This window comes from Manacus candei, unplaced genomic scaffold (genome assembly GCF_025592945.1).
Source record: "Manacus candei isolate 608988 ecotype Guabito, Panama unplaced genomic scaffold, ASM2559294v1 h1tg000014l, whole genome shotgun sequence".
In the NCBI taxonomy this organism is placed as follows: domain Eukaryota; kingdom Metazoa; phylum Chordata; class Aves; order Passeriformes; family Pipridae; genus Manacus; species Manacus candei.
This window is the reverse complement of record NW_026138062.1, coordinates 41291581-41319204: the sequence shown is the minus strand read 5'-3', so window position 1 is coordinate 41319204 and position 27624 is coordinate 41291581. Positions and strand designations below refer to the sequence as shown.

General features: G+C 36.3%; 1 protein-coding gene across 5 annotated transcripts in view; it reads left to right on the top strand.

The window, feature by feature from the left end:
• Nucleotides 1–27624, top strand: part of CNTN5 (contactin 5) — a 603369-nt gene that overhangs the window by 562448 nt on the left and 13297 nt on the right. For 3 of the 5 annotated variants that reach the window (XM_051780168.1, XM_051780170.1, XM_051780167.1), the window contains 5 exons: nt 103–261; nt 693–842; nt 11205–11275; nt 13509–13743; nt 25198–25307. In XM_051780168.1, coding sequence (XP_051636128.1) covers nt 103–261; nt 693–842; nt 11205–11275; nt 13509–13743; nt 25198–25307 — 725 coding nt within the window. The remainder of the gene's footprint in view (nt 1–102; nt 262–692; nt 843–11204; nt 11276–13508; nt 13744–25197; nt 25308–27624) is intronic. The other 2 variants (XM_051780169.1, XM_051780171.1) reach the window with 2 other exon arrangements.

The window sequence follows — 27624 nt, the reverse complement described above, 5'->3', positions numbered from 1 at the left end:
ACATTGAACTCCACTGGGTGCCCACAGAATGCATCTCCTGTATTATTGCCTCTCATCCACGATGATGGTGAAGTCTGTTTGATTATTCCGCTTTATTTCTAGGTCCTCCTGGTCCCCCAGGGGTTGTAATAGTGGAGGAAATTACAGACACCACAGCAACACTCTCCTGGAGTCCTGGGGCAGACAATCACAGCCCTATCTCCCTCTACAATCTGCAAGCACGCAGTCCATTTTCTCTTGGCTGGCAGACCGTAAGAACAGGTGAGAGAAAGTTTAAAACAGCACAAGTAGACTGTTCTAAACTCCTGAACATCACAATAATAGCCACTATCAGCTACAGAAACAGATACTCATAAGAGAACAGTGACAAATCAAAAGCACTGATTTTTTGGTTTTTTTCCTTCTTTTCATTCCTTTTGTGTTACTTAGCAACAGCTCTGAAAGGACAGCATGAAGACACCTGCCATGATGCGTCTGTGAATAAGCAGAAAGCTCTCCCCTAAACTCTTCAATCTGTGTCTTTTCAGGAGTACTACAGTGCCAAAAACCTCGCTGCGATTTCTGACTTATTAGATCCTTGATGTCGATCATTTCTAATGACCATGTTGTATCACGAAATCCACTTACTATTGAGATCCTGCATGTGAGCTTCAGGTTTCTGATTGACCTTCACATTTCTTTACTCTCTACAGTTCCAGATCTGATCAGTGGTGACATGGAGTCTGCTATGGCTGTGGAACTGAATCCTTGGGTGGAGTACGAGTTCAGAGTAGTAGCAATGAATAAAATTGGGACTGGAGACCCAAGTGCACCATCACGAGTGATCAGAACAAATGAAGCAGGTAAGGAAAAGATAAACAGGTTATTTTTACATCACTATCAGAAACTAGGACTACTTCAATATAATAATAGATCTAAGCTCTTCTTGTTGGTATACACCTCTGTGTTCAGTCATCACTGTTCCAGGGTGATATTATTTGTAATGGGGATCCAGTTTGGTTTAATAACAAGAATATTTTTTAATTTACAGAAATTTCAAATAAAACCATTCCCTGTAGTCTTATTCCATCTGCCTTAGTTTTCATCTTCCACTTAAGCTATTGCTGCCTTCCCTCTGATAGACTTTCTGTGTTCTTCAGTCCGAGGCTGCTTGTCAGTGTCTTCAAACAGCTACTCCCAAGCAGCCTCTTCCCCCATATTTTTCATAACTTCTCTCATTGAAGGTAGTATAGAATTTTTTTAGAAAGATAGGAGAGCCATGAAAAGCTGCTTAATTTGAAATACCTTTCATTCTAGGTGTTTTTTGTCATTCACACCATGAACAGTTATTACATTTAAATAAATTTCATTATATTTCTAACTAGGATGGTATCATGGGAGACCAGAAAAAAAAATGTTTCATATCCTATTTGGGTCTCTTTAAAATTACAATGGTCTCATAAGGCTTGGAATCATTGACAGTAACTTGGGCAGAATAAAGGGAGATAAAGAAGAACTGGGAATCTGAGAAAAATCTCTAGGCAGCTAGAAAGACATGTTTTAGCGGGCAGAAAGAGATAGAGATAGGATTTAGACAAAGCCTCAGAAGAGAACTCCATGTCAGAAAAATTTCAGACCATTCTTCATTCTGCTTCATTGTTTAGGAGGCCTAGATAGATTTTTTTTTTTTTGATGTTTCTTCAGCTGAATAATTTTTAAGTAACTTATTGGTCTTACAAAATAGAAGAGAGCCAAATTAAAAGATTCACTTGAACTTGAAAGCATAACTGATTGTCTGGTTATAAATATTGTAGACAAATACAACAGTTGTGTTACACACAGACTTCTCATTAAGGGGAATTATAAGAATTATGAAAATTACAATGCCTTTCTCATTCAGAAAGAAATTCTTACCTTATATAAGGTAAGAATTATATATATGTATAATCCATATATATCTATAAGATATGTTAATCTTATACTTCAGCTCCATAATTTGCCACTCTGTGTCTATGCCATTCATAAACATTCATAGAAGAATGTTCAGGCTGATTTTCTTAGAACCAGAGAATCAACTGAATAATTGGGGCTGAAGGGGATTTTGGAGGTCTCTGCTCCAGCCTTCTGCTCAAATCTGGATAAATTGTCTTCAGAGCAAGCAGTTCAGAGTTTTGGTCAGTTGAGTCTTCAAAACCTACAAGGATAGAAATTACACATCCTCCCTGGGCAACCTGTGCCAGCAGTTAACTAACCTCATTGTGATTTTTTTTTCAATATATACAGTCAGAACTCTTCCAATCTCAGTTTATGAGCACTGTCTCTTGCTCTTGCACCCTGCACCACTATGAAGACCTCATCTCTGTCTCCTCAGTGACCTTCCTGCAGGCACTGAGAGCTGCATCACTGAGAGCAGGTCACCTCAAGCCATCTCTGCTCCAGGCTGAACAAGCCCAGCTCCCCCAGACTCTCACAAGCCAACTGCTTCAGCCCCAATATCCCCATGGCCTCCCTGAACTAGTTGATCAATATCTGCCTCATTGTGGCACCCAAAGTAGGATGCACTATTTCAGATGAAGTCTAACAAACCTATTTTCAGTTACAATAACACATATTTATTTTTTTCTGCTTTAAATGACTGCGTAGTTGCTAGTTGGTATTAAATCTCACTGTGCAACCACAGAACTGCACTGGATTTGATTCCCATTCGTGCATGGTGAAGGATGCTTCCTTTCCAACTCTCCCCCTCATCTTCTTCAAGCTCCCCACAGTGTAAAACTTGATACCCTTATAACAAAAGCTTCAAATGCTCCGTATTTTGTTCCATTAAGAAAAGGAGGAAATGAAAATGAAATAAAAAACACAAGCTACTTTGATCTCAAATGATTTTCAAAAAAATACCCCTTATTTTGCCACCATTTTTCTTTCCTTGATTTTCATTGGTAGTTCAAATTTTGCTAGACTCTAATGTTTGAACAATTTCCCTATTTATTCAGATGATATATATCAGAGAGGACAAAAATATTCTGGAGAAAGTTTATCCTATGATAGGTTGCACCCCTTGGATTATGCTCTTTCAGATTGAGGAAATTTTTTCCTGTTTTTGAAAAGATGATTCACTATTTTAATCGACCCAATCCATTTAAACTGTGAGTTAATTTTTTTTGACAAGTTTGAAAATACTCAATTTCATCTAGCTGTCATGTTCTTTCACAGTGTTTACAAAACAAAGCCTGTGTTTGCTAAAGGATATTCTTAAAATTCAAGTGAAAGTCTTCTTCATGCACGTCCATTTTCAATATCATTTGGACAATCATTGCTACTTTACCTCTGTAAAAAGGAATTGATAAATCATGATACTGATCAGTAAAAAAACAAAATTGTGGAAAAGACAAAGCATGCAGTGTGCAATGTATTTTCATCCAGTGCTTGATGTTAATTGCTGGGTAACATTCCACTGTTATTGCCACAGGAAAGAATAGAGTCCTTAACTCAAGTAGCAAGGATCTGTACTCCAGCTTATGGGGCTCCTTCTGATAAACAGCACTGGAGGTGATAATAATGCAAGTCTTCTTGAATAATAAATTAGTAACGTATTAATTCATATAGGAAAAAGGTCATACTAGATGTTCACTTGCACTTTCATGTTCCCAGTTAGGAATACCCTCTTTTGCTACCAAAATTACAGCTTCACAAGTATCACAGCAGAAAAGAGTGCTTTGTAGCATGGCACTGAAATCCAGATAGCTGCCAATAAAACAACTGAACAGCTTTGAGAGAAATTGAAGATGAATTTATCTGCTGTGCCTGCTTAATATGGCATAGCATAGCATAAGCCTGCTATCACTTCCGTTTTGAAAGACCTTTCTTTAAGAAAAGGTTTGGTTTCTGTTTCAGCTGCAAATGGTTTGGGGGTTTGGAGTGGAGTGGGTAATAAAAAAGATAGATGCAGCCTCTGTTTTTTATTCTGTAGAGGAAGTGAGGAGATAGAATAAGAAATAATTTTCCAAATCATTAGAATTTTCATAGAGTTGTGAAGTAGGAACAATAACACAATGGACTCTGCTTTAAACAAAGAACTAAATAAATAAAAAAAGCCCTAACTGTTACACATATAATTCTTTGAAAAATGGCATGCTGCTTATAATTTGTATGGTAGTCTTGAAATGTCAGAGGCTTCATGAACTGCTTCATTCAGGCAGCCACCTTTTCCCTCATCTCCAGATATTCTTGAAGTCCCAAGCCTGTTACATCTAATTTCTGAAATGCTTTTCACTGATTTTGTGAATTATTACCCTTGGTATAGTTTTCAGATGCTGAAGAGACAGGAAACTAGTGATAGTTTTCATTGGGTTACAACAGGTTACATATGGTTTTTCAAAGTAACACCTTATTGCCTACCTTAGCAAACCCAGTGACCTATTTTTTTCGGGGGATCCCTCTATTACTAATTTTTTACCTGAAATCTTCAAGGGAAACTATTAACATGTCTATTAACATGATTTCCACTTCTATCACCATAGTTCTCAATTGTTAAAGGGCATGTATGTTAAAGGAAATCATATTTCAGAAAGACAGAGTAACCTGGATATTTGCAATGATGGTAGATGTGGTTCACGAGTATAAACAGGCAGTTTGCCCCTGCACTAGGTGGAAATGCAGAAATATCCATCTCCCAGCTGAGAGACTGACTGTGACTCCTGTTCACAGAAGGTAAGAGCTGGGACTCACCAGGCTGAATGTGGCTGCCTAGACAATCCACGGAGATAGAAAATGTGTGATTCTGCTTCCATTATCTCATACTTAAATAGAAATCTGCATCCATAATTTAATGGCACAGGCAAATTTGACTAGAGATTAAAGTCTTCATCCATCCCCACACCTCACCTATTTTATCACTTCTTCCCTGAGATAGTAACAACATCTTATATTAGTCCATTATCTAAAAATACCTACGGAAATAATACTTCGGATGGTGTAAAGAAATCAGCAGAATAATAAACAGGTTTCCACTTGCTTTAATTTTTTAATTAAACTCTAATCTTGTCACTTAGTTCATATTTAGATAACATGATTGCTTTTCATAGCTACTTTCATCGGAATGGATAATATTGCAATTTTCTGGCACATCTAACCTACAGCCAGCTGCTGCCTCTCTGTCAGTTCTAGCTTTGATATATATTTTACAGGCCCACAAGGTGCAAAGAGCCAATAATATGAATTTAAACATGTCTAGCATTCCACTAAGACAGTCAGGGCACTTGAAGCCGGGGGGCAAGTCATCAATTATATTATCTATTCATAGGGAAACATGGGGAGAGAGAAAATTGAGTAGAATCAAAGTTTAACCTACTAATCATGCATGCAAACTTGATTGTATGAGGCAACAATGTAATGCACTCTATTAGCAGCAGATTGTACACAGGTTTTATTTTTAATAAGTCCATATTTTCCATTAAGTTGCCCTTATTTTCAGCTAGAATTTCTTCCTAGCATAACAAGAAATGTCTCTGTCTCGGGAAAAAATGTTACCTAGTTTAGACTGCTTTATTTTCAGGTTTTTTTTATTGTTGGGGGTGCTGTTTTATTTGTCATTTGTATAAAAGAAGTTTCAGCTTTTCCCATTATCATAATAATTTTTGCACAAGAAAAAAATTGATATCCTGCTGTATTTGTGACATTTGCAGATGATGGCATGGGCTCCTAAAGCCTTTGTAGAAAATGTGGGTTTCCATGGAGAAAAACAAAAGAGAAAGTGGACTGTAATTATTGACTACATTGTCTACAGGCTACTCAAACATTGGAATGCAGGGTCAAATTAATATTGGCAAAGAATCCCAATGTGTGTGCTACTACAAGATGTACCAGAAAAGCTAATGCATTGGTTGTCTGGAATACATGTATGCCACAGCATTTGAGATTTCCATCCTATATGTGGAGATTTAGAGACTAATCACGATGAGTCCTGCAGCCACATATGGCCCTCTTGTCAGTGAATAGACCTTAATTCTACCTCCTACATAATTACAAATATTAATAATACAGAGGAAATGAGAACAACTTTTCAGATCCTGAGACCGGTTGGGTCATCCTTGTTTTCCGATAGTTGAATATGTGTGTTGTCCTTTTCTGAAATGCTGGCACGTTTTACATTTCATTCCTGAACAGATGAGATGTGAATTGTTTTTCTGGGAGGGTGAGAACTTCAGGGTTGGTCTTTCACACAGTGAAAGAGTTTTCACTTAGCTCCCTCTGTTTTCTGGATGTCTACTGCAGGAGATATATATAGATAAACACATACATACATACATATAGAGAGAGAATAGAAACAACTGAGAAGAAAAAAATGCCAAATGTGTAATAGCTTTGATCCTCACATTAAGAAATTCTGCCAAGCTGGTGACAAACCCACTCTTCCCCGCCCATACCTTTTCCACAGCTAAGAAGTGTTGCTTTTCAAACTACATCTGTATCTTAAGATATAAAGAGATTTAAAAGAAATAAATAACTGGCACTCTACCTGGAGCAAAGTTACAGGTCCTTTCTTAAGGACTAAAGTGAAGTTTATTAATTTATCCCCTCAAAAATGTAGCAATATTCATATTTTGCTTCATTTTGCTTTATTTGACAACTGTTTCGTAATTTATACAAAAACTAGCCATGCGGAAATTATCTTAAAGAATATGGGATTCAAGCAGAGTAAGAAAGACCTTGTAAATAAAGTAGGGAATCGAGATTTCAGGAATCTGGACTCAATTGCTTATGAGAAAACTGTAAATTTGGGCACCTCAGATTAGCATCTCTTATTCTAAAAACAGGACATTAGTAAGACACTTACTTCTCTTTGTCTTCCCTAAATCTCACCTGTTCTCTATTAAAGTATAGGGACTAAATGTAACTACAGGTTTCTACTGCAATAATGCAGTTATATTCAATTATAATAAAATATAATTTTGGTTGGTAAATACTTTTGTTCTGCACAAAAATTAAGACACACTACAGAATTAAGAAACTGTTATTTCTCTTCGCAATAAAAAAACCACATAGAATTGAAACAAGCCACGAGATATTTCTTTGGGAAAAAAAAAAAACACAAAATAGAAACACTTTAAAATTATTAATTATCCATTCAATTTTTAAATTTCTTTACAAGACTAGAATGTCAAAATGAACATGAACTGCTTTACAAGTACTTTCAGCTTTTCCAGGTTTGGTGTGATATTTTTTTTTTCTTTCTATTAGGAGAGGAATCTAGAGCTAATTTAAAATTTTTTTTAGTTCACTCACTGAAGTAAAAACAGAAACCTTAAAACTGTTTTTAATCAAAATGTTTATTGATTTTATTTAGCAAAATAGAAGTAAAGAAATAATTTTGGATTAAAATTAAAATTCTCTGTCGACTCAAACCAAAATACTCTCATTTGTCTTTTCTGTTTTAATTATTCTATTCTTAAATAAAACTGAAACAACATACAAATTTTACATATTTTCAAAACCAAATGGCAATGCTTCATTTGTTATATCAAAATGAAATATTTAATAATTTTCAATATTTCACCCAAAAATGAGTACCAAAAATCTTTGAATCAGTTCATCTTTAAACTCCATGGTCTTCATTAAAAAAAAAAAAAAAAACACAAAAAAAACCAACAGAAAACCCATCCGCCATGCAGACTGAAGAGAACAGAATTTTAAAAATTGATTTAACTCTAATTTAATCTCCCTAAAGCAGAGAGCAGTTTTCAAAATTTTGGACACAGTGAAAGTCTGGAATGAAAGTGAACAATGAAAACTCCACATGTTTGTGGTTTCATAGCTGTGGTATTACCACAAACTTTACATTTAAATATAGGTTTAAAATATACAGGTGACACTGTCAGCATTTTTCAGCACTTTATAACCACTGCTCCTATACACAAAATCCTCAGCAACAGTTCTGCACATACATTTTGTCCTAAATTGAAAATCACAACTTTTCATCCATATTTAGCTTGTAATAAGATACATGTAAATTATTAAACAATTGTCCATGGCTTCATGTATAAGCTTTACCTTTCCATATCACCTTTTCTTCATTTATATCTGAAGTATCCTGTCAAATGCTTCATAAGACTACTGAGGACTACATTGTCCGTGCCTGCTCTTCTGGAAAATGTTAATGATTTTTTTGTTTGGTTTAGAAGAGATAAGTTTAATTTCACTTTCATTTTCACCATATCACAAAAGTAAGAAACAAATCCTGCTGTTTGTTCAAACAAATCAAACTCCTGGCAAAGTCATTTAAAGATTTCTTTCTTTTTCGTTAAGTGGAGGTTGCAACATCAACTTGTGCTGGCATCCAGCCATTATTTACTGTGAGCTGCAGCTAGTCACCATGTCTTTCAGAACACAGATTTTAGTACTATTTGTTGTTCACATTACCAGAATGATGGAGAGACCTGCCTTTTAACTTCTGACCTTACCAGTGGCTGAAGAAAGAAAAAAAAAGAAAAGCTGATCTGATCCCAAAGAACTTACAGTCAAAGGATAAAACAGGAGACAAATGAAAATAGGCAGCTGACAAAGGGGCTAATAAGAAGGCGTTGATCAGAATCAGAGACATGACAACCAATCCAAGCACGGTCACATTTTATGACCCTGAGGACCAGTTTTAAGCCAAGGAATAACTCAATTTCCAGTAGGTGACATTCTCTCATCTTGCTGTTAAATGAGATACATTAACACAGCAAAGAACTCTTTGCTACTAGTTGGGGTGTATGAAACAATACTGAACTTCTCAGCTTTGATAAACTCTAAAGAGGTCCTAATGTCCTTGTCCCCCAGGCACATGTGTTGGGTGTCCAGGAGCCAAGTTGAGGCTTCATACTTGTATATTTGGTGCAAGTGCATATCCATGAGTGTCACTGCTGAGAATTAACAACATAAAGATTGGAAAGTCATTAATGACATGGCAATAAACCTAGGCCATGTGTGAGTAAATTCAAATATAACACTAATATAAAGGTGATGCTGCTGAAAGGTTGGCTGATATATAACCTTGGTGCCTGGCAAAAAACGGGGATTTTTAATAGTTTTCTTTACTTAATAGTTAGTAATTTCAAAGTGTCCCCCTCTATGTATCCTCTGCTTTTCTTCAGTGCAGAGGAAATTTATTCTTTTGACACATTTATTCTTTTAATGGTTATTCATTTGAAAGAGTTTCACTGTGTGAATGTACATTTTAGTTTGGTGCTAAAGAAATTCATCCTTTTGACAGTTTTATTCTTTTAACATTTATTAGTTTAAATAGGGTTGTAGTCTGCAAAGCTGTTAACAAGAAAATTCTAGAAGGAGGACACCGCAGGTTAAATAACTCCATCATGCTGGATGATTCAAAAGAGTACAGCATACTCTCCTACTTCTAATGTGGTACCTACACGAGAACTTCATTTGTCTTTATAACTTATCCAAAAGTACCTTAAAAAAAAATGGATGCTAAAAAAGGTTTAAATATGCCCCATTAGAGATGGCACCATAATTTTTGCATGTTAATTAACTGGAAGATGATTATTCATCTGCATTTTTTCCCAATGTTGCACACTGACTGATTGTATTATTTTTTTCCTTTTTTTTTTTTTTTATTTAATCCAGAGGGTAATTCCATTTCTGAAAGAAAAAGTTCATTATCTTTTTGGCATGTAAAGATTAGTACTTAATTTAAACACATTGATGTCACCGGTCAGTAGAATCTCTCCACTGTTTAGAAAGTTTTCTGTAGATGAGCTGAGCATCCCGGAAGTTCTGCACTACTGGAGAAGGAGCCTGGACTACAAGCTCAGCCTGATTATCTGGTTTCCCACTAGCTAAACTGCAAAGCAATTCAATCATCTGATTATACAGAAATCAAGAGCTTTCAGCAGACAGTGACTATGAAATACAACATTTAGCATGTGTGAAAGCGGAAGGGAGAGAAGGAAGGAAGGAGGGAAGGAAGGAAGGAATAAGTTAAAGGCACCATGTTTGCCAGATGAACACTGTTTTATTGGAGAGAAACACATTAGAAATCTCTCCTATTGGTCTGTTAAGAACCACAGATAAAAGGGCTCTTACCTCATTTCCAGTTATATAAATCAGAAAAAAATTATACACTTTGTAGGTTTGCATCATTTTTGAGGAAATACAGAATTGGGTTTATGTTCTTTAAAGGGAAGTTCAGGGTTCAAAAAGTGACTACACAAAAGAATTCTGAAGTTTTCTGTGAACTTACAAAAACTAGTAAAAACTACACTCTCATTGAATTTAAGCTATTAATTACCAACACAGGACTGTGTACATTTATTTAAATGTATTTTTCTTTGTATAGTTCAAAGACAAGTGCTACTGTGCTACTCAAAAATGAACTAAAGAACAACAACGTGCAATAAGACCTAAACAGTTAATGTATCACAGTACATTTCTACCAATGACCTGTGTACTGCTGTCAGGAAGAAAAGAATAAGTTTATATCTTAGGACATATTTAATCAAATAAAGAATCAAATCAAATAAAGAATGCAAACTTACCTGCTCACAGTAAATAAACTCAAGACATTAGTCATTTTGAGAGCTTCATTAGAGGCACTAAGTAAGATAAAAGAAATTACAGAATTCCAATGGAACAACTTAGATTTCTGGTTTTACAAAATATGATAATCCACTGTTTCCAGCACTTTGAAGAAATTATGAGGTTTGCTTATGGTTGGCTAGTTTAAAATTTCTGAAAATTTCCTCCCTGGTAAAGCAGCTTTGCAAAAACTAAAACATGCTAAATCATTATTTATCTGGGAAATAATAAAGACATTATTGTCTATGTCCTAAGATTTTACCTGAAGTCTGAAATATGTTGGGTTTTGTGGCATTTCAAATTTTCTATTAAAAGAATATAAATATTAACAAGATAATTCCTGTTTTATCTATTAGATGATCCATACACTGAAATTTTGACTAATCTGTAGAAGGCATAGTGCTTAAGCAGTTTTTTACTCCAGCATTATTTTTATTCTAAGCTTATGTTTTGTTTGAGTTTACCAGTTTGAGTGTGCAGTTGTCTGAAATGAAACTTGAGCAAATTTTATCACAAAGTGCTATGTTTTTTATTTCTGTTCTGATTTAATGTCTCATATCTTCTGCAGAAACTTATTACTATGGGGAAAACTTCAATAACTTGGACATTCTGTTTTGTTTTGTTTTGTTTTTCCTTTTTGCTCACAGTTCCAAAGACACCTCCAGCTAATGTAAGTGGCAGAAGTGGAAGGCGACATGAATTAGTAATAGCATGGGAGGTAAGAGACTTATTCTAATTAAAGGGTTTTTTTCATGTTAACTTCTTTGAGGACAAAGTAAAGAGTACTGTACTGGAGTTTCCTTACAGCATATCTTGTCAACACACAAACACAAAATACTGTTCTTAAATATGTTCAAAAACTTCAAAGTACTGGGCCTTTTTGGTATGGTTTGAATAGAGGACATTATGGCAGCAGCTCCAAAGTTGTGCTAATTCATAAGACTTTTCTTCCTGATTTACTGCTTGGATTGATTTGATTTTTCTGGATCTTATGTAAACATAACACCTGATGAAATAGTAGCTAGGAAAAGAAAAGGAAAGCCTTATAACTTTCATGTTCAATTAAGAAATAATTATTTTTAATTAAATCATAAAAACATGAAACTAAAGAGATGAAATAGACTTTTATTTTGACAAGATAATTGTGTTGCAAGATGCAACACAGGTGTATGGTCATGCCAGTGGGTAGTTGGAGGAGTGGGAGTTGTGTTCTCTGCTAATCATAAAAAAACCAGTAGAACAGAGATTTTCCTTGAGTTTTCAAAACTTCTAGATTCATCATGAAGAGTTTCAGATTCAGTATATATATATATATATATACACCTATACATAAACTCAAGAAGAATTCCATCAAATAAAGACATGGAGTTTTAACGAAAAAGGTCTTAGCTTAGGCAGTTTGAAGAGATATTTAGATAGTAAGAGACACCCAGAATTCTGATTATCTGTTTTAACTGGCAAATTTTAGGCTGTCTGAAGAGGCTGCCTTCTGTTGGCACATCTGTCTTCTCCAACACAAGCTACCTGAGACAGCTGTGACAGAGTTGATTTCAGTTAGCTTTATAGTCTATAACCATAAATAGCAGCAACTCTAATATTCAGAGAGAATTTACTGAATCCCAAACAAAAATATCAGGTGGTTAGAACTGTATCAGATGTGAACTGGCCTAATCCCAGTCCCTAATATAAAATAGTAGTATGCAACAGTCATGTTGAGTGTCTTTAGAGTGTTTCCTATGTGATTGGGGTGGGGGACTACTGGAGTGAGTCATATCTCACTCTCTGTCAAGGGACAAAGTTTTCTTCCAAAAGAAACCACAGATACATGCGTGAGAGTAGATTACAAAGTCTGTCTTATTTTTACATCCTCTGCCCTTGGACTCATGATTTTTTTTTTAACTCAATTGGGCAGTGCATAGCTTCAGAAGGATGGGTAGAAAAATGTGTCTGCAAGTGCCTGATGATGAGACACTAACTTGCAATGGGGAGGGGAGAGGATTTAGTGTCCTCTGGGCCTCTGCTCTCATTCAATGTCCATTAGCTACAAATCTATGATGGGCACTTCAAGAGAGGGAGTTTAGACACCCATTTCTGGGCATTTCCCATAGGTCTAGTTAACAGCTGTTAAACCTACCCTAATCCCTAAACTAGTCCATTGACTTAATAATAAATGTAAGCTACTACTAATTTACTAATTAGCACAAAAAGTTCCACTAATTGAGTTGGACATCTAAATTTTAGCTTTTGGAGTGCTCAGACTCTAAAACAGATAAATCCCTTTTCTAACTGCCTGCTTATGGCAGATGTGTCCCAAACAGAGTGGCTAATTGCACAGGTATTCTGAGGAGAGAAAATAAAATGAGGGGGTTTTGTTGGTTTGTTTTTTTTTTTAATTAAAAAGAGTGAAAAAACTGTTTGAGAGTTAAAACAAATAGAATTATTACATTATATCCTAAGTCTTAAGTTGAACCCTGGACTTAAATCCCTAAGACTTAACATCCCATTTGGACACAGAAATTAGATAGACTGACACCTACAAACCAAGAAAGTCCCACTGTACTAGGAGTCATACACATCATGTTATTCACAATATGTTGCTCTATATTTTTAACAAGGTGGTAGGGACTATTTCACCAATAGACAACAGGATTCCACCAATAGACAACAGGATTCCACCAATAGACAACAGGTTAAAGCATTAACCACAAAGCGTGAGATATAAAAGAAAATAATTTTCTGAGTCCAAGAGCTCATTCAGTCCTAGGACAATGACCTAACTACGGTGATTAGGCGAGAAAACTCTCTCACCTTAGATTCTTCTTTGGAAGCAATTGTCCTTATGAGGACAATTTGCTTACCAGGTATAGTAAGTAAAATCCTATAATGGAACTGTGACTACTTTTTAAATTAGTAAAACCTTGTCTCATCATTACCTGGACTTCATTTTTCAGCCAGTGTCAGAAGAGTTTCAGAGTGGAGAAGGATTTGGATATATTGTAGCCTTCAGGCCAAATGGAACTCGTGGCTGGAAGGAAAAAATGGTGACATCTTCAGATGCCTCAAAATTCATCTACAGAGATGAAAGTGTGCCACCTCTGACTCCTTTTGAGGTGAAAGTTGGTGTTTACAACAACAAAGGAGATGGTCCATTCAGCCCTATTGTTGTCATCTGCTCAGCTGAAGGAGGTCAGTTCAACATGAAGTTAAATTCCATACCATGAAGTATATTAAGTTATATTTTTATATAATGTGTCCTCTTATACCATGCTTTTTCAATCTTAAGTTTTAAATTTCTTTGCAGAAGTACTAAATAACATTAAACACGTTTTACAGAGAAGGAGGTGAACTAGCTTGCCAAGCTTACCTAGGAAGCAAATGACAAAGTTTAGGAATAGACTTCAAGGACATGTTTCCTGGTTAATGGATTCCCAAATCTTTGTTCACGAAGCCTGGCCATGATGATGATAATGGATACTAAAAGTGCACATAAATATAGTTTTTCTTGGCTTTATTATTTTTTATTTTCTCTTTTTTATTTCATTAGTATAAAAGTTCTGACTATACATTAGTATCCCAGTATTCAGTGTGAGTTATAGTAGTAGCTCAGAAGAAAAAATGAAAAATATTTTTTAAAATTTTCTGTGGAGAAATGATATAAATTCTCAACAGTTTTTTTTTTTTCTGGGGGGGTTGGGGTTTTTTGGGGGGAGGGGCAGGAAAAAAACAAACCATTTGTACTAGTAAAAGAAGTTGTTCTGTTTTTGACAGGAGGGAGTGTATAGAAATTTCCATGCACACAAAAGGCAAATAAATGTTATCCAAAATAATATTTTGAGCAACTCCATTGCTGGAATTCATAAACTTCAAGGTTTTTTCCACTATACTATCCTGAATTATCCCACTGTCTCCTATGAAGAGAATAAGACAAGCAGAGTCCTAGTACCGATGGGAGGAATTTCATACTCTCTCTACAAAAAAGTAGTGTGAAGATAGTAGTATTCTATGTGAAGCTGGAAAACATTAAATACTACTCCATATTAACCCACAATAAATGTGCAATTTTGGAGCCATGATGTAGCAGATGCTGCCCGCTACTATTCTCTCACAGTAATTACAGAGGTTGGAGATGCTGATTTTACTAAAAGCAGCTCCAATAATTTGGTTTTGTTCCACTTTTTGAATCAGCATTACCAAGTACTCATATTTTTATAGAAACAATTACATTTTAAAGTACAAAAATTGAGCAGTACAACTCGGAAATTGTACAGTTGACTTCAATGTAAACTGATACTGTGAGACCAATGGTGATGTTTTTATTTTTTAATAATTTCATATTCTCATCAGAAAGTTCATTGCAAATATGTTTTTGCAAAGGAAGAGGCAAAATCTTAATTTTATTCTTTATTAGTAGCAAAAATTATTTAAACAAAATCTGAGTGCTGATTTGTAATAAATGGTCCTTTGCCTGTTATTTGGACAAGACCGGAAACAGAATAATCAGTAATATATAAATTATTTTTTTCTAGAAACCAACTTTTCTGCTTATAATTCAATTACTCGAAAGTACCTACTCGTTACAGCTTTGCTAATTCAGTCTCTGTATGTGTCTGTACATTAGACTTTTCTTTGGTAAGAGGAATTCTATGGGTCTCAATACTTTACAACACATATTTCAGGAAAAATATGGTTTGCTCTGGTAATACAGTGCAAAATTAATTTACAAAAAGCTTTTCTTCAGAATAACCCTAGGTGATAAACTGAAAATTTAAAGGAGTAATGAAACAGTTTATTACAGATAAATTCTGGGCAATATGGAGATTGAGGACGATAGACAGTGCAGTTTACTATAAAATGGGGAACTGCTTTTGAAAGAGATATGGACTGTCATGCTTAAGGAGCTAAACAACTGAAGGTACCATTTTTCAAGGATTTCTATTGAAGAGTAAATATTAAATAACGATTGACAGTACAATATATTATGGTCTTGGGGCTGATCCAGCAAAACCTTAGCTTACTTGCATTTCATCACATACTGTGTGTTTTCTGGTTGACATTCAAAGCCTATTTGTGGTGGCTCTGAGTGGTTCTTAAACAAGCAGCTTGGCAGGTGGTGTTGAGCAAGTTCCCCTCAGTGAACACAACAGAATGCCCTCTGATTACAAAAAGTGAATCTGATCAAAGTAAAAGGCTTAAAAACATTACCTTCTGAGTAAAGGGATGCAGAAAACTTCACCAGAACACTGAGTACTCTTTCAGGAGTAAATAGAGTGGCTAATCTTTTTATCTCTATTAATTTAGATCATATAGTAGAATCATAGAATGGTTTAGATTCGAAGGGACCTTAAAGATCATTGCGTTTCAATATACCCTGCCATGGGCGAAGAACCTTCCACTAGACCAGGTTGCTCAAAGCCCCATCCAACCTAGCCCTGAACACTTTCAGGTTTGAGGCATTCACAACTTCTCTGGGTAATCTCTTCCAGTGTCTCACTACCCTCACAGCAATTCATTTGTTTTTAACAACTAATCTAAATCGCTTCTATTTTAGTTTAAAATTCCCTGTTGTCCTGTCACTATCCGCCCAGGTAAAGTCACTCTCCCTTTTTTATAAGCTTCCTTTCAGTACTGGAAGACTGCTAGACAGTCTCCCCAGAGCCTTCTCTTCAAGATTAACAACCCCAACTCTCAAACCCCATCTTTACAGAAGAGGTGCTCCAGCCCTGTAATCAACTTCTTGGCCCTCCTCTGGACCTGCTTCAACAGGTCCACATCTTTCTTGTGCTGAGAACCCAAGAGCTGGATGAGAACCCAAGAGCTGGATGGAGCACTTTACGTGTGGTCTCGTGAGGGCAGAGTACAGGGGGAGAATCTCCTCCCTTGACCTGCTGGCACACCACTTTTGACGAAACTCAGGATGTGGTTGGTTTTCCACATTGCAAGTACACGTTGCTGGCTCATGTCCAGCTTTCATCCATGAAAGGTCCCAAGTCCTTCTCCTCCAGATTGCTCTCAATTAGTTCTTCTAGCAGTCTGTATTTGTACATGAGACCATCCCAACTCAGGTGAAGGACCTTGCACTAGACCTTGTTCAAACTCTTGAGGTTCCCATGGGCCCTCTGTTGTAGCTTCTCCAGGTCTCTCTGGATGTCACTTCATCCTTCAGGTTTGTCAACTGTATCACTCAGCTTAGTGTCATCTGCAAACTTCCTGAGGGTCCACTTGATCTCTGACTGCCCATGTCATTGAAAAAGATAGGACAGAGCTCTGAGGGACACCACTTGGCATCAATCTCCATCTGGACATAGAGCCAATAGATATTCAAAAGACAACATAACGTCAATGGTTACTGAAGCATCAATGTTGATGGTAACTGTAGGAAATGAAATATATACAGGTAATACCAAGATGGCCATGATCCACAGCTGAAATGTGAAGATTTATGCCATCATTTCAGGGACATACATGCATACACTGCCAAGTCCAACCTAGCAGAGGCAATAACATGCCGTGCAGGCTTGTGCTTTGTCTTACAAAATACTATCACAGGCTGTATTTTCACAATTCTGAACTCTCTTCTCTCCCTTGACCTCATGTCTGTGAGAAAGAATGCTTTTAAGTTTTTAACAAGATTCTGTTGTCTTCTTTGAGAGAATTCCATTTCTTTCAACAGACAGAAAACAACTCGAAAGAAACTCAATATGTGAAATTTCCCACACCAAAAATATCCTTAACATTTCCCAGCTACAGAGTCACCTTGAGTAAAAACAACTCAGAGTAACTATCTCCTCACTAATCTTCCATTTTCAACCCCTTCCTCCAGATAGTAACCCAAAGCTAAAGAGAGGAGAAAGCCTGACTGGTCATAGATGTTTCAAGACTTTTCTTCTCCTTCATCCATCTTTTGACTTCATAGAAAACATGATCAGCATACAGTTCATGGCGAAGACTCTCCAAGAAGTAAAAGTGCAGATGAGTGTGATGGAAGAATAGAGAATAGAATGGAGGTTCAGATAAAAAGGTTGTACAAAACTAGATAGATAACCTACGGATAAAAAAAGCAAATGCGTGTGACCTTCTCAAAAAGGTGTCTTAATGCAGTAGGAAAGTTTTAGGGAGGAGTCTTTCCTGGAGGTCTTAGGAAAGGAAGACAGCAAGCAATCAAAGAGAAAAGAAGAAAAATAGAGGTCAAATGTAGTGATGTAAATGAGAGCCAGGAAGCAGTTCTGGAGAGGGAATGAGGACGGTGCACAGAAGATGCAGGATAGAAAAACGATGCACAATTACCTTCATTAAGGAGGCAGAACAGAAAGACACAGTAGACATGTTCCATCCAGCACCAGGGAAAGACAAGCCTAAATCTTTCATAAAGGAAAACTTTATTAATAGAAAGAGATATCAGAGTACGTGGAGAGTAGAGCAAATGAATCTACTTGCCAGGAGAAATGTTGCAGTGAGCAGGCCTGAGGCTGAAGAGAATCATGATCAGAACAGGGAGAAATCTTCTGACCATACTTTCTGCTAGGAAAATAAGGTATTCATGCTAGAATATACTAAAATAGCACTGAAATTCAGTGCAGGCACAGGCTATTTTGATCCACAGAGAAAAAAATTGTAAAGATAATGAAATAAAGCCATAAACAAAAGCAATGTTAGCACCATTTGTTTTAATATTTATGCATTCTTTTTTACTGATGACTACATTCCAGTCCATCCAATACTGAGGGACTAAGAATTCTAAGACTACTCACACAAGCTTTCAGTATCAAGGAAATCATATCCAATCTCTATGTGTGGTTTTAATTCACTGGAAAGTGAAAACTGGGAAAATCATAAATATAGCAATGGAAAAGGAAGTAAGAGTGTAAAGGTATGATGGCAAGAAGACGGAAAAGGCTGTACTGGTAACAGTGATGGCCGGGTTGGCTTTCTTTAACAAGCAGGGCTAGACAAAATATGAGATGCACAGAAAAGACAAAACAAAAATAAAAGGTTGGATGTCATAACATGCTGATGATGTGATAACATATCAGGAAATACAAAAGCAGTGTTTGGATAAAACAGAATAACCTTGAGTTCCATGTAATTTTAGAAAAGGGCAATTAAAGAAGCTGGAAGTCAAACTAGAGATCAATCGCTGATTACCCTGATCAATTCAGATTCTGAGAAAGACCTTTCTAATTGTTGATAAATAGTACAGAATGTTGTTATTTATGAGAGAATTCAGCCTGAGCGTAGTCTGGATAGTAAAAACTAATAAGTAAGGACTAATGATCTTGTGTCCCAGCTGTGCTAATTAGCAGATTCTTTATCCAGTACTAAGTGAAAAGAAATAATGGTACAATAATCTTGTTCTGATAAATAATCAAGACACTGTAGAAAAGCTGATCATAACAAAGAATAGTTGTACACATCATCATTAAAGAACAGGAAATTATTTTATAAACTAGAGTTAGTAGATAAGACAAGAAATGAAAGTGTTTTGGAATGTCTCTGGGCCAAAAGTATAAAATCTATTTGAACTTTATATTGAAAAAAATTGAACATTTTTAAGGCAGTACCTCTGAGGATCTATAGATGGACTCACTAGAAAATATTTAGCATAAATAAAAAGCATATATAATACAACCCAGAAAATGAAAAGAATAAAAATTATCCAAGTATAGAAAAAAATTAGGGTTATTTTTTTTTAAGTTAAGAAAGTATATAAAGCAGAAAAAAAGTGAAGTAAATTAGTAATTTATATTAAAGATAATCAAGGAATGGACGACAATAATAAAATACTTTGTTGGTTATTTTAAATAAATAAGATGATATAGAGAGGATAGCTAATAAGAATGTGAAAGTGCAAATTTTTACATTTGTAATGAAAACTTCTGGTATTGCATTTGTCAAAAATTCAAGCCTTTCTAAATTAGGCATTGCAGAATTTGCTATTTAAATGTACCATAAATGAAATTTAATCTGTTTTTCTGCCATAGATGGTGAGAGCTAGTCCCCAAGCTCAAGAACCTGAAGCAAGATCTTTCCCATCCCAAAATAATGAAGACAATGAACATCTGGCAACAATAAATTTTAGCTAAATGTTCAAGAAAAAATTAAAAATATTTCTATATAAGGGCAGAAAAACATACCTTTTACCGCTTGACTTGTGAAAGGCTTGGAAGGCTATTGGCAGAATTTCTTAAGGATCAGTCTTAGATCATATATATTTAATATTCATAATGCCACTAGAAGAGCTGGTTATGAAATACAGAGAAGGATCTGACCAATATATAGAAAAATGTGAACTAAAGGACTGGAGAAAAAGTAAGGACATATAAATGCTAGGTCAAGTACATAAGGAGGAGTAATAAGCCAGTCTATTACAAAATTGGAACGTAATAAGTAAAACCTACACACAAGAAAGACTCAAATGTTTTCAATTGCATCAGGGCATCATTCTGATAAAAACACCACAGTCTGGGGCAGCACTAATTGCCCTGAATCAATACTTCACCACAGATCATGTTAACAATGTAATGCTATGGACAGCTGTATGTCCATGCTCAGGCTGGTGTCTTGTCTCTCTGTACCCACTTAATTTACAAGTAGAGTCGCAGCCTAAAAGCACAAGAATAAATATGAATTAGAGTACTGTCCAGTACAGAAATAGAAGAGAATATACAAGGATATAGAAACAAGCTTTTGGGAGAAAAAAGGAACCCAAGCGGTTTCAGGATGAGTTAAGTCTTTTATAAAAGTTTTTTTTTATTAATGATTGCCACAATGGGTGATAAGGATCAGTTCTGTTTGTTCCAGTATCTAATTCCTCCTTCAGGCCCCTGATGGAATCATCTTGACAACAACTGACAGATCTATAATTTTGATAAACAGAGTAGTGAATACCAGTAAAAATTTCTATATGTGAAATAGAGAACCCTTAATGGTGCAAGTTAAAGCCTGAAGACTCTCATACTCACAGTTTAAAACTTCCTGAGGGACCCCAGATGTGGTTCTGTAATACAAGGTGCAATGATGCTGCACAGAGGTTTCGTTCTTGTTTAGTATGGATTTGAGGTAATTCATTGAGTCAACGAAGATCCAAAGCTCTCAGCTATCGGAAAAACAAAGGACCGTACAACAGCCCTTGCAATTTTTTTTATTCATAACTTTTAGACATTTTGCATCAAGCCAGCTAGTGGATGATGTTATACTAAACAAGACACTGCAGATTGAAGGACTGTTCTGCTTAGGCCCATCTCCTCTCTTACTTAGACAAATTTAGACCCTTTCCTTTTCATTTAGAGGGAACAATATGCAGTTACACATTTTTAAACACTGCCTTCATGTTTTTAATTAAAATTTTACTTTCATGAAGAGAAGTCCCGTAATTCATTTCATAGCTAAAGTTGAGCTACTTGGGTTTTAGGTGAACCTGAAGATTAATAAATTGGCAGATTAACTGTAAACCACAGAGGGTTATTTCCTGTTTCTGCCAGATGATCCATCTGTAAAAGTTCATCTAGAGCTGTCTTCAGTGATTTTTTTAAACAATGAAATTACAACCCTGACATATAAGAGTTTATTAAGTAGTCTTCTGATCAATGCCACTACCCCCCATGGAAAGGCAGATATGTAATCAATATCATGTGCACATCCCCTTCTCACATGCTGAATATAACTCTGGCTGCCATGTCACTTGATAGAAACAAACTATTTGTATTCATGAGCATGGAAACACCCCTCTTGTACAGTCTTAACGGAATAAGACAGCTGCTTATTCCCAGGGGATACTCTGCTGTGGAATAAATCTGGGTTATTCCATGGGGGAGGGAGAGCCACAGCAGGATGTATACTGTGAACAAGTGTGCAGGAGAGCATCAATACAGGAGCAGGCTGCAGAAGTTCTACCTGACAAGTAAGAGTATTTCAGCCCTAAATAAAAACTGTTGACTGCAGAGGTCTTTGCTGCTAGCTCATTTTGACACTAATTTTTCTATGTTTTAAAGTCTTCTGCAAAGACACTGGTCAGAGAGAATGAGAAAATAGAAAGAACTTGAGGAAAAGTGAGAAGTCCAAGGGCCTGTTCAGGAAACACTAATGTCGTTTCTGGTACTTTGGAAATCAGATATCTTTTCCCTTTCTAGTACAAGATTCGAGAGATAGTTTTATATCCTGCAGGAAGCCATGTCACCACAGATCTGGTAGAGTCCCCAAACTGGGAACATGCATCAAACAGGCTGAGAGGTGGAGACCACCATAACCTCTCGTCTTTTCTCAGGAATGGAAAAAGTTTACTGGAGGTAGATCTGACTTGGAAGGTAGCCCTGACTTGGAAGGTAGCCCTTGTGGCTATTTCTTGCAAAGGAGCAAATGCTACCACCTTCTTTATCTACAGATTGGCACAACAGGGGTGACTTTTCCTGATTTTCCTTCTCACAGATCTCTTGTGAATTTTTCCACAGAGAGGCATTATCACAGAAATGGGTCTTGGTTGAAATCCCAAAATGTCATCTAGGTACGACTGCCTGCAGTCATAATGCAATTGCCCAGATTGAGGTTCTTAGCTTCAAATAAGAGCTTGGATTCTGAATTAGAGCACTTTGTAAAAATTCTTTTTGGAATCAAAATGAGAACTAAACAGATATTAAATGATTGGTTGAGGAGTCCTGACTGAGGCTCTGTTCCGCAGAAGAGTTAAAACAACATAAACTATAGTAGGCTCTTGGACTTGTTTTTTAAGATAGACCATGTGGAAATTTTAAAGATGACTATTTAAAAAAAACAAATCAGTTTTGCAGATCATAAACATAGGGGAAAAAACCACAATGAGGGCTAGTAAGTAATTCTTCTTTTTTTTCCAGTATCAAAATTCAAGATTCCCTCTCTGAACATTAGATCAATGCAAGAAGTGTAAATCCATGTCCTGCCATATTACAGACATCCCAAAGACCTACATATTGATCATGTTTCCTTAAAGTGTGATTGCAGCACAAGGAAAGACAAGGTTTCATGAACATTGCACAAAGCCTTATGAGAATTTTTCATGCTGCATCTTTAATTCAAAGAGGAAATATCAAAGGGACTACTAAAGATGTTGGTGCTCTTTCTTTTTTCAAGAAGTATGACCTCAGAGAGATACCTATAGGTGTAGCATAATGACAAGGTATGAAGAAAATAATATGATTATAACATCAGTGACCATTATAGAAAAAGCTAATGAACCTGTCAAACTTATCATTAGTTTTAGGCACAGAGAATAAAGCATGACATTGGAGTAAACCATAGCCTATATTATATCACTAGAAATTATATGGTCCTCATCTTATCTGAATCAATAAAAAATCCTATTTAGTCTCCAAAAACTTTCAGACAGTCACAATATATCTTATTCCCAAATATTTAATTTCTGTTCTTTTGCTGTGCACTTCTATTGTCAATGTCTAATAGCAGGGAAAGTGCAGTGAATTACTTCTGAATATATAAGAAATACATTTTCTTCACATAAAAAAAATCCAAACTATTTCTGCTCCTTTTGTTGAAAACAATTTTTAAAAATACCAGAAAATATTCTATGTTGTTATTCTAAGCAATATATGAACCATTCCTAGTGAATGTTATGAAAAGGAAATGATACCGACATTTATAGAAAATGTAAAGGCTGCCAACCAACATTTTGTGTATATCTCAAATTATTTATCCCACTGCAATCTTTTCTGACAACAAGGTAATTGCTTCAATAATACAAAACTAGAAAATAGCTTTTGCCACACAGATCTTAGTAGAACATAAAATAGAAAGCAGGATGTAACTGTTGAACAGAAAATCATATTATGAGCAATGTATTTCTTCAAAGCACTTCAAAATACTTTAAGTATTGAATTCAAAATATCATTTCACTTATTTCTGGAGATTTTTTTCATTCGTTGTTACCTGAAAAGTTCCATACATATTTTATACTTATTACTAATATTCATTGTTCCAAACACCATTTTGCATCACATCAGAAGTTCTTCTTTTCTTTAGAAGTAAATGAAAAAAAGGAGATCAAAAAAGAACCACAAACATTAAAACTCTGACATCAAAAATGTTGAAAAATTTGTGCAAGCCATGTCAGTGAAAAAGTGTAGGGCAGCAATGCCAGAAAAATGCCTGCATGTGATCAGAGAAAGCAGGGTAGCTAATGAGTCAAGACTGATATTAGGTATCATACATATTAGGTAGTTTGATCACTAAGAAAATTATATCATTTTAAATCAGGTTGTTCTGTAAGGACACTCCGTTTCTGTAACCCTGTTAAATGAATCTCAAAAAAAATTTTTTAGAAAGCTCTTTGATGTGTCTCCCTATAACATAAAAGCCAAGACCTCTGCCTGCCCTTCAGGAGCAGATCAACTCATTAGAAATGTAATGAGGAACATTAGGCCAAGAAAGAAATCGCAGGCTCTGCAAATGCAGGGCAATATGAATTCACATTTTTGCTGAGCAAGTGAACTACACCAGAAAGGTGAAGAAATGCTGCTACTGTGTGCTTCACAGTCCGTGTTCAAGCCTTGTCTCCACAGCTTCCAGTAAGCAAATTTGAAGTAATATTTAGGTAATAAAGCAAAAGATTCAAAAGACTTCCTTAAGGAAGTCTCAGCTTCATATGTGAAAATTTTTGGACACTCATCACTCCCAGTACACTAGTGGGTAGTATGCTAAATAGCCTGTTGTGGCAAATCTCTAGGTGCATTTACTCAACTTCCCAACCACTGAAAGAAGTTAGACCTCTATAAAGTGTTCAATAATGTGAAACACTGTTGAGCAGACACAGTATATAAAGCATCCTACAGAACTACACCTCCAGTGACCACCCTGGCCATGTGCCAGCAGCACCAAAGGACACCCACCCTGTCTGGAGGGCAGGAAGGGTCCTCTGCTCCAGATACTCAGGAGGTCAGGACCGCAGAGTGTCCTATGAATACCATGGAGATAGAAACATGAACAGAGGGTCAATGGTAACAGTGCAGGTAATCAGGGGGACAAATCCTAGGTCTTGGTGCCTTTATAAAAATGTGCATCCTAGACCTAAATCAGTAAACACCTCACAGCAGAGAGAAGGTAGCACATCCCAAACACTGGTGCCTGTGACTTCAAGGACATAATAACATAGTTCTTATGTCCTAAATTTCTTTTATATCGCATTTCACTACAGACCTGGGTATCACTTCTTACTCAGTATCACCCCAAGGCAGGACTGACTGAGCACCCCAGCAAGGTATTGTTCATCCTGAACTGATGGAATGGCACCAAAAAGCCACAAATAGAATGAATGCTCCATTTACTGCTGAAGTTAGGGCTATGAAAGTGGTGTGTGGAGGTGGGGGACTCATAGACAAATATTAAAGTTTTTTTAAAAAATCACAGACAAGATTCTTTCACAGTTTGCTGCACCTATCATCACTGATGAGATATTGATGTAGCATGACACAAATAAAGAAATACAACAATAATAATCCCTTCATCTTGTTCAGTTTTTCATGTTCCCCTTAAGTGTCATACCTTCTTGTGAGTATTAAGGTAGAATAAAGGAAGTAAATGACAGTTTCAGATGGAGTGTTTTTGATAAATACAAGCTGTTATAGTGGAGGTTTATTGTTTCGATTTTTCTTAATACAGAACCCACTGCTGCTCCCATCGATGTCAAAGCTACGAGTTTGTCTGTATCAGAGATTCTTGTTGCGTGGAAACATATTAAAGAAAGTCTAGGAAGACCACAGGGATTTGAGGTATGAACACAGAATATCATAATGAGAAGTCTTGTTGCTTTTGCTAGCATTGCATTCTGTTAACATGTGCAGCAGTGAAACTTCAATAGAAATTATGCTCATTTTAGCATACATATGACTAGCTGTAGAACAACGGTCACAGTTGTAGCACTGGAACATCTTTTATTTATTTGTGCTTGGAAACTATCCAACACCAGTTCTTATAACATCTCTTTGTCACGTCAAAAAGAGCTGAAAGAACTGCAAGTGACCCAGCATATGTTGTTCACAGGCTGGGAAAAATTAGGTATTGACTGTTTCCAGTTCTAAGTGACCAGTTCAAACTTGTTATTTACTGACAGCAATCAACACAGGGAAAGGAGAGAGCCTCTGTGTCCGTGTGCTCTCATCCCACAGTGGTCGAGGGACATCTGCTGGACAGACTATAGCAATGGGATGTCAGGGGGGGAAGCAGCGGTTTCACCTTCCATAAATAAAAGTTCTGCTGAGAGACAGCCCTTCGTGACTTGGGAAAGTGAACAAGCCCTAGCAATGGACCTTCACCCACTTTTAGACAGTATTTACAGTCCAAACCCCCAGGAACAGATTGGATCTAGCAGTAAACTTGTCTGTCCTTTGGGGCCACCATGACCCATCTTGACTTTGTGGATCAGTCTGTGCTGATCCTCATGAAAAAGTCTAGCTAAATCTCATGTACTTATTTTGGGATGCAGGTTATTTGACCTGCTTTAGACCTTTAGAGAGCATTGACTCATTCCTGATTCTCTACAGTAATACTGACAAGGGTGTAAATATGTAAGTCTGAGGCAGACACCAATCATATGTGTGTCTTAAAACATCTTGTGACCTACTAGCACAGAGCATATACCTGGCAACATGGCTGGACAAACCCAGAGACTGTTGACTGTCACTGATGGCCTTAGGAATGAAATGTAGCTGTCCAGGCAGCACCAGAGCCAACACATTCTCCAGTTCAGCCTCAGGCTGGGCACCAGGACAGCACATTTACCCCATAGCTTAGACACAACCATTTAACATTGTTTACCTTTTGGTGTGGCCTTTTGATATACTGGATAGCAATATCCATATTACTATCCAGTGCAGTCTGAACAGGCTGTTACTTTGCCATATCACCTCACGTCTTCTATTGCTCAGGTGTCTTTTCCACCTACATCTCCAAGCTGAACTCTGCTGACCCTCTCTCAGTTCTCGTTCATTGTTCTTTATTCCCACTCCTTCATTATATTAAACATATTTTTACCCCTTTGCACATGGCTTGCTTCATGCAGCAAAATTTGACCATTTTATCTTTAGACCTGCTATCTATAAGAAGAACAAGACTGTATCTGAGAGAGATTATATTCAGCTTGCAAGTGCTATCCCTCTCCATGTAGCAAGTGTTCCACCTGTTACTAACCCAACTTAAATCTCAAGGACAGTCTGAAATAACTTAATTGCTGCATCCTGTCTTTTTTCTCTTCAGAAAGGGGTTTTTCTGCTACCCTTTCTCAGCTATCTTAACATTTTTTAAATTATACATACTGTCTTCACTCTTATTCTATCGACCACTGATTCTCAAAATGTTCTATATCTTTGCTTTACATATTTTAAAATAAAAAAAAGACAAACCAGATTTTCTTTCTAAAATTGAAAATTATTTCCCTAGAAGCTTATTCTTTCATAACTTGAATGTATTTTGCATTTACCTGCTTGTCACATAACACTTCCTTTAGCTCTCCAGATGTGTCCTAGTAATAGATGGTTATTACATGTGGGCTCTCTATGTATCAGAGGTGGTCTTCCTCAATTGGAAAATGTTCAGACCTTTGTAATTTAGCATACTATGACCCAAAAAGTAACACTTGGCTACTCTGAGTCTCTCATGGATATGAGAGAATTTAAATTTGTATGTATGAATTTAAAAATGGCTATTGATACAGCAGAAGTTAACAGTGAACCTTATTAATACTTTGGCTCCTCACTGTGCTGTACACCACTTTTAGGATTCTAGCATGAAGATTACAAGTAAATATTTTAAGCCAGGGATCTACAGTTGACATAAGAAAAAGACAAAATATAAAAATATTTCAGTGCTCCCTTCCTCCCTCCATTAAGGAATTAAAGGAGCCTTCTAAGTAATAGTGTCTTTTAAGGTGCTACATTTATCTGGGGAGAGGAGGGTGCTTTTTTCTCTCCATCTCACCTCCATTCCTACCTTGCCTTTTCCCTTTTTGTTAATTTAGTCAGAATTTCTCTGCTCACTTTCCAACAGACAAATCTTTCAGAGAGTAGTTTACTCTTTTTTGTCTTCTTTCCC